General features: G+C 40.1%; 1 protein-coding gene across 1 annotated transcript; it reads left to right on the top strand.

Moving 5' to 3' along the window:
- Nucleotides 1-943: 943 nt before the first annotated feature.
- Nucleotides 944-13,680, top strand: TM2D1 (TM2 domain containing 1). The gene is made up of 7 exons (XM_075181786.1): nt 944-1,100; nt 3,153-3,222; nt 3,806-3,914; nt 5,139-5,230; nt 8,434-8,507; nt 11,991-12,108; nt 12,475-13,680. Exons 1-6 carry the CDS (start codon nt 975-977, stop codon nt 12,099-12,101), a joined length of 582 nt encoding a protein of 193 aa, XP_075037887.1. The 5' UTR covers nt 944-974; the 3' UTR covers nt 12,102-12,108; nt 12,475-13,680.
- The last annotated feature ends 511 nt before the right edge of the window (nt 13,681-14,191 follow it).

Genomic DNA, 14,191 nt, shown 5'->3' with positions numbered 1-14,191 from the left:
ATGCCCACTTTCAAACCTTCTCACCTGGGAGATGCCGGGGGAGAAGCCATGTGACAGGGGGTAGGAGGGGGCGTGATGACGTCATCGCGTCACCATAGCCCCGCCTCCACTATAAAATGCTGAAATTCACGGCATTGAATAGCATGGCCGGGGCTTAATGATGCGATTAATGCCGTGAATTTTGGCGAATCAGGGAGGTTCCCCAACTCTTCCGGGAATTCTGGGAGAGTAGGAAAGTATGCTATAAATATGTTAACGGATTGCTTCTGTAGAATTGCACTGTAACTAAGATACAGACAAGCACATAGTTACCAACTTTTGCAGCCAGCTGTCCAGGAGGGGGCTTCATCTTGAGGGCGTGGTCATGTGAATCGCGCCATTAGGCCACGCCCTGTCAATCTTTGCCCATTTCAGCCTATTGGTGGGTGGTGGCGGTCCAGGATGACGCATTTAGCCCCTCCCCCACTTCACAAACGAGGTGAGCTGGACCCGGGATGTTGTGCTGCTCTCCTGGGAGTTTGGGAGTCTCCCGGACATCCCGGGAGAGTAGGCAACTATGGACTAGCAGCCCCCCGAGCTGGGATACCCTCATCATCCCCTTCGAGCTGGGATACCTTGGGCTGGGTCACTGGTCCACCTGCATTTTTATTTCCTTTAAACTATTCCTGATAGGCTGCTGAGTGGCGTCTTGACGCCCTATATAATCTAATTAAAATAGGTCTCTATGTTGATTTAGGGAGAGAATGACTGGTCTTCTAAATAATAATATTTTTATGTTGAAACTACCCCACCCACAACCACAATTATTCCTTTGTCTCCAAAATAATTACTCATTATTTATCACAGTCACCTACATTTTCTTATTTTGCCACACACAAGATGGCACCCGGCCAGTCTTGCACATGCGCAGGAACGCCCGTCATGGCCGTAGGCGGAGCTATCTCTGACAACTGCATTGTTGTGCCACACCCAAGATGGCGCTGTCCGGGGGTTTGTGGTTCCTGACGGCGGGGATCTCGGTGTTGTGGTGGTCTCACTCTGTCTGTGTGGCCGCTGATGATGGCATCTTGAAGTGTGACGAGCTACGTTTAGGACAATATCCTATGAGGCAGGAACGGTGATATATATTGTTATGTAGAGTAACCTCTGACTAGCCTGCTGCTGTGGAACTACAAGTCACAGCACACTACCAGACAGATGTTGGTACTTGTAGTTTCACAACAGCTGAATGGATATAATGTATATGTATAAAAGACCATTGACTTGTCACCTCTGCTTATATTTACTCTAAAGAGAATTTCTATAAATAACTACAAATAATAGATGATGTAAAATCTATGTAAATATAAGCAATATGAACAAAAACCCTCAACACAGTATCGCTAAACAGTCGCTGATAAAAAATAAAACGGTAAGCTCACTTAATAAGAGATATATTTGCTATAGTGATAATAGTGCTGCTTTTTATTTATTTAGATTTCTTTTTGATGTTTTTCTGTTGGGGCGTGGAGATCACCTCGATATACAGCTGCTGTCTCTTTAGCCCATTCATTGAGTGCCTGCTATGTAATATTTATATGTAGTTTTCCTGTAGTTGTAGAGTAAGTCCTGCAGTTATTATTAGAGTTATTATGCCATTTGAAAATAGAACTAGGACTGTTATCATTACCAACAAGTCAGACACTGCATGTGTCATCCGGTGGGACAGGAGGAGATGGGTGTGGAGTCCGTGTGACAATCAGTGAGACTAGAGGAGATGGATGAAGACTTGATGTGATGTACAATGGGATGGAGGAGACTCCCATGTGACAGCTTGGATAGTAGAAGGAGACAGATGAGGACTCGGTGTGACTGCTGGGAACAGGAGGAGATTGATGGGGGACTCTGACAGGTGGAGGACTCTACCTGGTACCCGGCTGGTCAGGAGAACATTGATCAGTACTATTATGTGACCGTCACAGGAGGTCAAGGATACAGGAGGATGTCTGTAAGGATAATTTTCTTGAAGTTTGGTCAGTCGATGTGGACTATACCAATTGGCCCCTGTGTAATCGGGGTGCTCAGTCTTACTGTCAATTGGCCAGGGCCATTACACTTGGCAAACCGTGTGTCTGCCCATTATTATGAACAGTCCACGGCCCTCCGAGGGTTTTCTTTGTAGGACACATGTTCCTTGAAATGGCCCCAAGATCTAAATGCAGGTTGATCCAATATGAAAAAGCATCTAGTAACATTCACAAATGTATATGTCCAAATTCACATTTCACAATAGGACGTAAATGACCAGTAACCTACAAAGTTAAAAGTATTCAAATATGAAGGATATACATAATATACAATGTTTAGAGTAACTATGACATTCCGCAGCAGCATTTTTAAAAGTAGTGTAATTGAATCTTACCGTCACACTGACCTAAATGTGTCTGATACAAGAAAAAAAGCTGGAATTTCAATGCAGAGCGTGTCAGTTAATATGCTGTGACATCACTGGTACTGCACTTGTAGGATTCCACCAATCCTCACAGTACGTTTCCTCAGAGTAAGTCTGTAAACCTGTCATTCATGTCATTCACCATTTCCCTGGTGTCATCAGTTTTGATAGGCACATAAAACGTATAATTATGAATGGTGACACTAGCTCTTTTATAAACTATTTTTTGACAAAGAAACTCATTTTTTTTTATTGCTATTTAATGAACCCCTTAAAGACCAGAGGTGGTTTAAATATCTTATCAACAGACTAATTTTCATGGTTTAACGCTATTTATCTAGTTCTAGTAGTAACAGGATGCCAAATACGTGTACTTTTCATCGATGTTTTTCTTTTTTCGACTGAACTTTTTTTTCCCTCTATTGGTCTCCCCTATATTCATTACTGGTAAATATGATGTAGACTGGATCTATTCATAATTAAATAGTAGTTACTGTTAGATCCATGCCATCATGCATCTGTTAGTAATGCCTTGATTCCGCTAATATGTACACCAGTCATATATCATATTATTTAATACAATACAGGTTATGGAGAGCTCAGACTAAAGGTTGAGGTGGCCTTGATTTCTCCATGACTGTACGTACGCTTTGAGCCACAGTATTTTAATATGTATATAATGACCACCTATCGCTCATTTTTCCTTAATCCTTGAACATATGTGTGCAAGGTTCCCGAAATAAATCCCGCAACCCAGGAGCCAGTTAAATGTGCAAACTATACAGCCTTCGGTGAGTACATTTCATCTATCAGGGGAATATTTCTATTAATGACAAACGTATTACAATAGAATTTTTTTTGCAACGATTAGACCATCGTTATATTACCGGCTGCTAGCTATCCATTGGTAGTGGGATTGATAACATTTTCAGTCTTTACTGAGACTTTATATGAATTGAGTCTTTGCATAGATGATAGTTAGTTGTTTGTTGAAACTTTACTATTTGATGCACGATAGTTTGCAAAGAAAAATATTTGTAATATGCAAATTGCTGACTTGGGTAAGTAAATAAATTTCCCTGTTGTTAGCAATGTATGCTTATGGTACTGGAGCAAACTAATTTATTATTTAAAATTTTTATAGCCCCAGTATATACTCGGCAGAGCTCTACAAACCAATACATATATGCCGTCAGATTGTTGTATAGGCCTGAGCAACCGCATAACCATTTGTATCGGTGCCTCACTAAAATATGACCAGCGTTAACCTAGTGTATTCTTTGTGTTCAGTTAAATGACTAAGGGGCATCCTGATATTTTTTTGCCATTTCTACTTTGATTGTTCACCAAGATCTTTCACCATTGTTTGTACAGCTCCCTGTCAGCCAGCACCTAATATTTTCTGTAAAAACTACGAGGGAATTGTGAAAAATTTCACGGGAGAGGAAATTGGTTTCTACAGACCCTTCCCCTGCCGCAACGTGTAAGTAGAAGAACATTGTATATTCTATGATTATTTCTGTTGCATCTTTACCGATAACTTTTCCGAGCGACATGTTTGGTCAGAGCAGATAATAACACATTGTCACACCGTTGTGTTGCCCATTTGAAATAATTAAAGCTTTAAAACTTTTATTCTATTAATTAAAGTACATCTCTAAGAAACAAACTATATATATTAAATTTAAGATTGATTTCTGACAAAAATGTAAAGAATTACTGAGCCAAATATGTCCATTTATGTCAGATACATAGGAAAGAATCCAAATTGTATGTTGTGCAGTGTTGCGTCCAGTTACAATGTATATTTCCCCCACACGCCCCATATAAAACACAACATAGTTTGTTTAATTATAGAAAGGATTATCAAATGCGTATAACTTCTCCAAGCACATCCTTTTTCATCCAATTTATCCTGTATTGGGGGTATAGGTTTTTCTTGGTCGTGCAATGCTGTGCAATTAGGATTTATACCCTGTGGATTACTGGGAAGTTTTAAGTCCGTAAATGAACACCTTAATATTCTTATGTGCTTCATATAAATTGACATGCATACTACATGTGTTAGAAATTATATTCAAATTTATTATATGCTTTGTATTTGAGAACTTTTTATAATTAAGAGAATAAAAGCTTAAAGATATTTATTAACATTTTTTAATACCATTGGTTCCCTTTTGATTCAAAGCAGTCAAAGTCACTTATGAACAGTGGTGGAAGTATGGAGTATATAAGGTGGTATGACATACCAGCAGTTCTCCTACTGCCTTCATTGTAACACTATCACATCCCTGTCACTTACAATACCCTTTGATTTTAAATATTGTGATACAATACGAACATCCGTGCTGCCTCGCCTGAGCCTGGAACAACAGGTAAATTCATGGCTTCAACGTGTCCTAAAAGACAGAAAATAAGAAGTATCTTTTTATATAAGCTGTGATTCGAGCTCTGATTGTTTACATGCATCAGAAACCTGAGAATAGTTTTATAATTGTTTCCGCACTTCTAATTGGTTGAAAGTAAAACTGCCAACCAGTGAGCAGCTTTTGGTATGGTTACTAGGTTACGATTTCCAGAGGGTCTACAATAGTTATTGCACCTCACTGTCTAAGAATGTATTTGGAATGCTGTATTTAGCTCAGTACCCGCTTCCTGATTTTGTGTCGTCCACAGTTATTCCAAATGTATTTTTTTTGTCTCTTAGAAACGGTTATTCCTACAAAGTAGCTGTGGCTCTGTCCTTGTTCCTTGGATGGTTGGGGGCTGATAGATTTTATCTGGGTTACCCTGCCCTAGGTAAGTGACTGTACCCTGTTATTTTTATAGGAAAGAAAGCCATAACTTATCTGAATTTTTGCCAGCTTAATTGTTATTGCCAAGAGGACTCTGCAGTGGATAGAGACGGTCTAATAAGACCGCTTCAACTTAAAGGCTGATGACAAGCCATGGGTGAGTCACTGATCATGTTGGGTGAAGTCCCCTTAGAGCACAACCTCTTCTCTTTGCTTATTTCTTCAGGAAGTGACACCTAGTAAAAACAAAATTTGGTTGTTGCTCACGTGCGATGAGCATCCAGAATTCTGCTATTTTCTGATAACTGAGAGGTTTGTAAAAAAATAAATACAAATTGTGGTTCTCGTCTCTAACACCGTGTATAATAGACATGAGTACTGTACTGCACTGCACCTCCTGTTACTGCTGTGCTCGTTGCGTGATAATGTAGATTAAAGTTATTTGTGACGAGATTGATCAGCCCTGGGTATGACGCTCCTTTTAAGCTTAAAACATGGATTAGTTTGAGTAATCCCATCTACTTGCTAAAATGGTTTCAGAATGTACAAATTTAAAATCCTTCGACCTAACAAACATGAGCGTGTTTAAAAACAGCCATCCGGTCGTGTATCTGAAAGTTTGTTTAAAAAGCTATAGAATTTAGAAATCATGATGCTGGAAATGTTCTGCCTACAGTAATGAGGTGATATCACCGTTGGATCAGGCTGTAGAGTGAAAACAGGCTGTTATTCCTCAGGATAGGATCGCATACTCCCGGGTTATGATCTCACTACACTCCGCTGAGGAGAAGGTCGTTCAAGGACATTTGGAGTCCACATAATTCCAAATAAATGCACTTTCCTCCCTGGTGCCTCGCTCTATGTTAACAAGCTGTGAGCTTACACCTTCCAAATCCTGAATTACAACCTCAGCCAATCCACTGTTACCTATTCCACAGTCATAGGCATCTTTATTATATTTTAACACACAATTCCTATCTAAAGACATGTAATTAACATCATTTAATACATTTTGCATTAATGCATTTTTTTCCCCATTTTAAAGGATTGGCAAGCCAAAACAGTTGCCTTATATAAAAGCTATTAATCACCCACAAATGCGTACAAATTTTAGATTTTTAGAACTGAATATATTTGAGATAAAGTTGTGATCACGGACATATATTCTTATACACAGCAGGCTTTCTGTAATTGTACATGGTTACATGGGGGGGGGGGGGAATTCTTCCTGCTTCAAAAATGGAAACGGATAAATTCTGTGGATATGGTGAGGAATTTCACAGCTTCTCCACTTTTACAGTAGAGAAACCTTCCTATGCTCATGGGGAAACCTTCTTTCTTTCATTTGCAGTTGATGACCTCTTGTCCTGTGTCTGGTCCTTGATGCAAATGGTCTTTGTATTGGCTTTGAATATATTTATAGATCTTAATTAGATCATCATTAGGCCTGAATACTGAAAATAGTGGTCTATCAATTACCGAACTTAGCTCCTTTAGTACACATGGGTGGAGGACATCCGGGGCAGGTGCTTTAGCTGTCTTCATATCGTTTATTCGTAACTGCACTTCCTGTTTTAGGCAAGTGACATTTAATGGTATGTGTAGGCTATTGCTGCACAGCCTGTTTCCTGGTGTTTTCTCCTCCTTTGCAAGTACAGATGAAAAAAAAATCATATTTGCACACTGTGGGCCACATTCATGTTCGGACGTATATCCCCTTGCGTACCATATCTTGCGTGAAATAGCTCTGCATATGGACCTAATGCTAATGAACACAAATGTATGCAATTCATGTCAGAACACAAATTACATTTACCACTGCCTACAACTTGAAGGGGACGGATCAGCGTAGGCCCATATACATTATGGGCGTGCGGATGCGACTGATTCAAATCCTGTCTGTATACTACGCATTGAAAGCATCTTTATTTATGTAATTACTGTAAAAAAAATATATTCGATATTTCGTATATAAATATGAAATGTCAAATATTTTTTTGACATGAATTACATAAATAAAGATGCTTTCAATGCGTAGTGTACATATAATCATAATGTACAGATAATGATAATGCTAAGTTATTTTATTTAATTACTTGTGTCATTAATACAATATTTCTTGCTGAAACATCTTGTAGGATTAGACTCGATATCTTTAGTAGTTTTCGGCCTCAAACCCTGCTGACCTGATTTTCTTTTTACATATTCTGCTACTGTCCTTGTATTCCCATAATTACTTTTCAGTTTCTCGTTGAAACAATTTGTTGAATGTCCCCCCCCCCCCCCCATTCATTTATACTCCAATACTTTTATTCCTAGAAACATATACCGTACCGTATGTACTTGCAACAATATTTAAATATTTTTCAGAATTTCCCATTTGGTCTCTGCCTTTATTTAACAGTATACTTTCCCAGGCTACAGGCTTTAATGTTTCTCTGAGCTGATTAAACAGATGTTACCATGTTGTAATCTCTGTTCCCTAAATGCCGATTGTATATTATATATAATATTTGTTCTATTAGATAGTGCCAAGCCCAGCAGAACTACTCCTCTAGTTGGATCTTCTATCGTTGGTGAAAATTAGTTGTATTTTCTAATAGATAAATATTGGCCAGAATCACTAATTTCATTGTTCCAGTTTGTCTGTCCATAGGTGTCCTCTTGCTCGACAGGTCATAAACAGTACTACATATATACAAGGCCTGGCCAACCTGTGGCTCTCTAGGTGTTGTGAAACTACAAGTCCCAGCATATGCTGGTGCTTGTAGTTCCACAACAACTGGAGAGTCACAGGTTGGCCAAGCATGATATGTACACACCACTCCCCGTTTCATACCTTTCCTAATTATACTATTTCCTAGACATGCTGTATCTCTCCAAATTCACTGCTCCGTTCTGATTTTCTTCTAAGAAGTTATACCCAATAGATCATGATGAACCTACAACAATATGATTCATAATTGCATCTAGTGTATTTTGTTTGGAAGATTCTAGCATTTGTTACCTTGCATTTGCAAATGTTATTGATATTTTTATTTGTATCCATTCCCTCTTCCTATAATAGTTTTAAGAGCAGACATTACTTTTATAAATAAGGCGCAGTTATAACTTGTTCCACTTTTGATGTAGGAGAAACTCTGGCATTGCAGACTAGAGGAGGAGATGAGGACACAATGTAATCTCTTTATTTTCCCTTCTTCCCAGGAATGCTAAAGTTCTGCACCGTCGGGTTTTGTGGAATCGGGAGTCTTATCGACTTTATCCTCATCTCCATGCAGGTGAGTTCATCGCACGGAGCAAGAACAATGACATTATTTTGGTGCGTTGTCGTAGATAGGTAAACGTACCGGCACTCTGCTAAGTAGAGCAAAGGTCTCCGCAAAGAAAACACCGGCTGGGTACTATTATTGGGAAATACAATTCATATCTAAAGTAGGAAACCCCCTAAGTGTAAGTGACAGCTTGATGCTTAAAATAATAATTGGTAGTAACAAAATAAAATTAAGGAAAAATAGAAGTGAGGCATTTGCTTGAAGTTGTCCATATTTAGAAGCATGTACACTGAATTGCAATGATGTTGTACAAAGTTTGGTTGTTTTACTGTCTCCCAGTTGTGCAAGTGACTGAGGGACATTCAGGAAAGGTCCTAGATCCTGGTATTCCGTTCACACAAAAATATGGCTCCCTCCACTGTGTGTAGATGACAAGGACATTTTAATATTTGGTCAAAATATCCTTCCCTAATGCTGAGCCTAGAAGGTGGGATGTAGGAGCAGCTCTTTATCCCCTTCCAATGCCCTGGTGGGCTTCATCCTTCAACCCCTGTTCATGTGTGATACTAAATGTCTTTCATACAAACTCCCACCTCAACAGCAGATGCTTTAAACAGAATATGTTACCCCCTTATTACAATGTATGGAGGTCTTCCTTTATATCATAACTGAATATACCGTAGCGATAATAGTGGATCTGCGCAGCTTCCATTGTGTCACCCGTCCATTAAAATCATTAAGAGTTTTGGAATAAGCAGTAGTGTAGAATTGGCTCAGTACACAGTTCAACCACAGGACAACAAGTATCTAGCTCGTGTCAGATGGCGGACTTTACGGTATCTAATTCACAATTAAAGGAGCCTCGTATTGTACTAATTCATCATCTGGACTTTTGGTCATTTTCCGCAGCTGTTTCTCTGCTGTTCTTTACTGTCAGCATTTTGCAGTGCAAAGACCAACAGGAAATTCTGCAGATATGTTTGTGGTGTAATCCTTAGTGGTCACGTCTGTTCAGTTAGACGGGCATTTACCTTCCTGGTGATTCACAAAGCTCCAAAAACTCTTAATGGTAAACAGAAAAAATTATTTATGTGATTTACAGTCACTGTGAAGAACCAGGGGGGTCAGATCACAGAGCAATGATATTTGGTAGGTTCTTTATACACAAAGAGCAAATAATATGTTGTTATAATAATATCCAGTTGTAGCGGCTAGTGTGCCCGGCGCCCCTCCAGTTGTAGCGGCTAGTGTGCCCGGCGCCCCTCCAGTTGTAGCGGCTAGTGTGCACGGCGCCCCTCCAGTTGTAGCGGCTAGTGTGCACGGCGCCCCTCCAGTTGTAGCGGCTAGTGTGCACGGCGCACCTCCAGTTATAGCGGCTAGTGTGCCCGGCGCCCCTCCAGTTGTAGCGGCTAGTGTGCCCGGCGCCCCTCCAGATGTAGCGGCTAGTGTGCCCGGCGCCCCTCCAGTTGTAGCGGCTAGTGTGCCCGGCGCCCCTCCAGTTGTAGCGGCTAGTGTGCCCGGCGCCCCTCCAGTTGTAGCGGCTAGTGTGCCCGGCGCCCCTCCAGTTGTAGCGGCTAGTGTGCACGGCGCCCCTCCAGTTGTAGCGGCTAGTGTGCCCGGCGCCCCTCCAGATGTAGCGGCTAGTGTGCCCGGCGCCCCTCCAGTTGTAGCGGCTAGTGTGCACGGCGCCCCTCCAGTTGTAGCGGCTAGTGTGCACGGCGCCCCTCCAGTTGTAGCGGCTAGTGTGCCCGGCGCCCCTCCAGATGTAGCGGCTAGTGTGCACGGCGCCCCTCCAGTTGTAGCGGCTAGTGTGCACGGCACACCTCTAAATGAAAACAAATTTTCATGTAATATGGTATAAATGTTTCTGCTTTTCGTCACATATATAAAAGCATTTCTGGGGAACAGTGATATTTGACTACTCTGCTCTGATCATAGTACAGTTAAGAAACCACTAATCCTTAAATACACATATTTCTCATATAAAAATGTTATTACTTATTCACAATTGTATATGTAAAAGTTTTCTTACCTTTACAGGACTTGAGATGTTTGTCATAATATTTATATTCACTGAACAGCAATTGTTCTGTTATTAGCAGCTTTATAGAACCAGAGGCTGCCTACAGTATACAGCCATAGATGTGAATACAGAATGCTGATACGTAGCTGGTTGTAAATAAGATAACTTCCATGTTACGTTTAATGATGCTTTATTTTATTTTTTATTTATTATTTTTATTGGTTTTTAACCAACGTGTAGGGTTCAGAAAAAAAGCAGAGTGATTGGGGGAAAGGGGTATACAGGGTTAATCAATGTTTTAACATTAGCTATAACACTAATACTTACAAACAGCGATGTGATGTATTAATAAACATCCTGGTAAGTTAATGTGTGCAGAATGCTTAATACAACGTTTAGTGGCCCTTTAAATCATAATATTATGAAAGTGGAAAATTTGATATTGTATTTTGAAAGAAAAAAAAAAAACGAATCTGGCAGAAGTTAATGTCTATGTAATTTAAATGAACATAAATATTGCCTCTGAAATTGTGCCTCTTGGGCCGCGATCCCAGAATTCAATCCAAGACGGACAGAAAGTGTTTTTGCAAAAAGCCCATAAGGTAGCCCCAGCAGCAGAGATTTAGTTTCTGTAAGGAGATAATAGCAGGTTGCAGGACCCTGCCTAAATTGTGTGTTAAATAAGATGGTCAGGATAAATGTTGCTGGCATTTAAATGTATTCCTGTGGTCAGAAGCCAAACTCTCTGTAGAAGGTCCAAGTGTGGCGCAGAGAGATGTGTTTGTCTACAGTGCGCTGGAAATAGCTCGGGCCACACAGATTCTACAGCAAGGATCGTTAACCTTTACCACGCCGGATTCTGTTGGTCTTTATTTCCCATGATGCTCAGTCAGCTTCTACTAGACTACACTTGTCAAGGTTTAGTTAGCTACTGTCTTGCTGCCAAAGCATCATGGGAGATGAAGTCCATATAATGTAGAGGGGATAGAAGACCCCACTTATCATCATCACCATTTATTTATATAGCGCCACTGATACCGCAGCGCTGTACAGAGAACTCATTCACATCAGTCCCTGCCCCATTGGGGCTTACAGTGTAAATTCCCTAATATACACACAGACACATAGATCGAGAGAGACTAAGGGCAATATAATAGCAGCCATTTAACCTACCAGTATGTTTTTGGAGTGTGGGAGGAAACCAGAGCACCCGGAGGAAACCCACACAGACACGGGGAGAACATACAAACTCCTCACAGATAAGGCCATGGTCGGGAATTGAACTCATTACCCCAGTGCTGTGAGGCAGAAGTGCTAACCACTAAGCCACCGTGCTGCACTTAGCGCAAATATAACCTTTATTCCGTATTTGTGAAGATCTAATGGAAATGCAAATTGTTTACCTTGACGTGAACTTTCTTTGCGGGACTGAATTTGTATTTAGATTTTTTTTCTCTTTCTTACAGATTGTTGGACCATCTGATGGATCCAGTTATATCATCGACTACTATGGGGCCAGGCTTGTCCATTTAACTATCAATAACGAGACATTCAGAGAATCGCAGTTATACCCATAATCTGCTAGTAAGATAACTTTCATTAGTGAAAATAGGAAAATATGTTGTTTTTTGTGGAATGAGGGGGCGCGGGGGGGGGGGGGGTGCCTACAGATTTACATGTCCTGTCTAGTCAGTGATTAGCTGGTTTGACTATATGTTCTCAGTGTGCAGGATAAGTAAAGGTAAAGTTCACTATTAAAAGTAATAATATATTTAGATATAGATAGAGATAGATATAGAGATCTATAGATAGATAAATAGTTAGGGTCTAATCTTTTGAAAAAGATATTTTTTGTAAGACTTGATTTAACCTTTAAAACAAAAAAGCACTAAATATGAGACAATCACTTGTTTAATTTTTGTAAATATAATATATTTGTGTTTTTATTAGGAATTTTGGAAATAGTCTGAAGATCACTTTATCACAGATGGATGCTGGAATGGCTCAGGCACACAGGTCCAATGACATTGCTGGAAAAATAAAAAAAAATAAAACCATTCAAGGAGAGAGAACAACAAATGAAAAGTTTTCCAGGAAATGGGCACATCCTTTCCTACCAGCACCCAAAATATGTTGGATTGAGTAACCAAACTGTATATTCCTACATACGGGAAACTGTACAATAATTTTTATTTTTCCATTTCATTTTATTTTTGGGGGGAATTTACAGAAATTTGACCCCCCCCCCCCCCCCGCCCAGACTCCGCACCAGTCTACCCATTGTTTGAGGCTGGGTATCAACATAATTGTCTGACCGGGATGTCTCTTCCAAAGCCACTATCCTTGGCTGAGCCAAATATATACGGAGCGGTGTTTTGAGAAGTAAATATAGCTTCTTGTGCTTACAAGGCTCAGAACAGAACATTGCTTTTAATCTATCATAGTGTTATCAGTTTCTGCCAAGAGCCGCGTCTCTGAAACATAAGGAATGAATTAGGTTTTGGACTATTTGTGTTGCTGCAGCTAAATTATTTTCCACCATTAGATTTCGAGAGAACATTGTATTGATCCAGAATGTGCAAGGATTGTTTTGCAGCTCTAAAATATGTATCCGGACACCTGTAACTTTCTTTTGCCTCTACGCTCTATTATTTTATACCGAATTTCCACAGTTGGTGTCCGCTGTCGCTTTGGGGTTGGGCTGGAACGCTTACTGACAAATTGTAATTCCCCTAATCCTGGCGGGTTCGTTGTGTTGTAAATACTAATGCGGTTTTTATGTGTTCAGCTTTTGTATATACAAATAAATAATTTATACACCAAGAGATAGCAATAAAATATACCTATAACCCCAAGAGGGGCTTAGAAAATATGTGGTCTCCTTGCTTTTAGTCTGTCAAGGGTCTTGGGAACATTTTGAATCCCAAATGATGGTTAATGTGTTTTATTTTTTGTGCCACAACAAAAGAACAAAGTAGTGGAAGTACTCTTAATGTGCCAGACAGGGGCTCTGACCGCCCCTCTAATGTCAAACCCCCTGGTTCCTTCTTAATTTTCCTTGTATATGTCTAACGTAAGTTTTGGAGATAAATGTTTAATAGTCTTGCAGAATTGTAGGTCGCTTCTATAATTTAATAAATCTAATTATAGAGTTTACTATTCAGTAGTCTCACTATTCAGTAGAGTACCATTGTCTTTGTCTATGCTGCATAGTTCCCTTAGCTAAAGAAACCATTCTGTCATTCTTGTTCATATGTGGTTATACCTTCACAAGGCAATGTCTGTGGCCTGGAGGCAGGGGGCGGGTATATTGTAATTGTGGGCATGTTATCATTGGGTGTGGCAGAGGGTATGAAAACACAGAGGAAAGCAGGCAGGGTGGAGGCACTCCCAATCTTTTAAATGGGCTCATAGCATGTATATAGAGAGAATCTTAATCTGTGCGGTCTGTGTACTGGGCACAATTAAAGTGGACCTTTCACCTAGACACGGTGGAGGCAGACGTGGGGATGAACCAATATGCAAGTTATCAATAGGATCAGTGACCTCTCTGAGACTCTCCCTGACTAATATTCATGAGGCCTGACTAATATTCATGAGATGCTGGTTCCTAGTGAGGTGATAGGCTGCTTTCTTATGAATATTGGTTCATGCCATACAGTGGCTC

The sequence above is a fragment of the Mixophyes fleayi genome, chromosome 8 (assembly GCF_038048845.1).
Source record: "Mixophyes fleayi isolate aMixFle1 chromosome 8, aMixFle1.hap1, whole genome shotgun sequence".
NCBI classification, from domain to species: Eukaryota; Metazoa; Chordata; class Amphibia; order Anura; family Limnodynastidae; genus Mixophyes; species Mixophyes fleayi.
This window is presented reverse-complemented; position numbering and strand designations above follow the sequence as displayed.

What these genes read in the sequence shown, in the direction of transcription:
- TM2D1 (XM_075181786.1), top strand. Translation starts at nt 975, where the DNA reads ATGGCGCTGTCCGGGGGTTTGTGGTTCCTGACGGCGGGGATCTCGGTG. An exon ending in TGCAAACTATACAGCCTTCG is followed by an intron (nt 3,223 to 3,805) that starts GTGAGTACATTT and finishes TTGTTTGTACAG; the next exon opens with CTCCCTGTCAGCCAGCACCT. An exon ending in TTATCCTCATCTCCATGCAG is followed by an intron (nt 8,508 to 11,990) that starts GTGAGTTCATCG and finishes TCTTTCTTACAG; the next exon opens with ATTGTTGGACCATCTGATGG.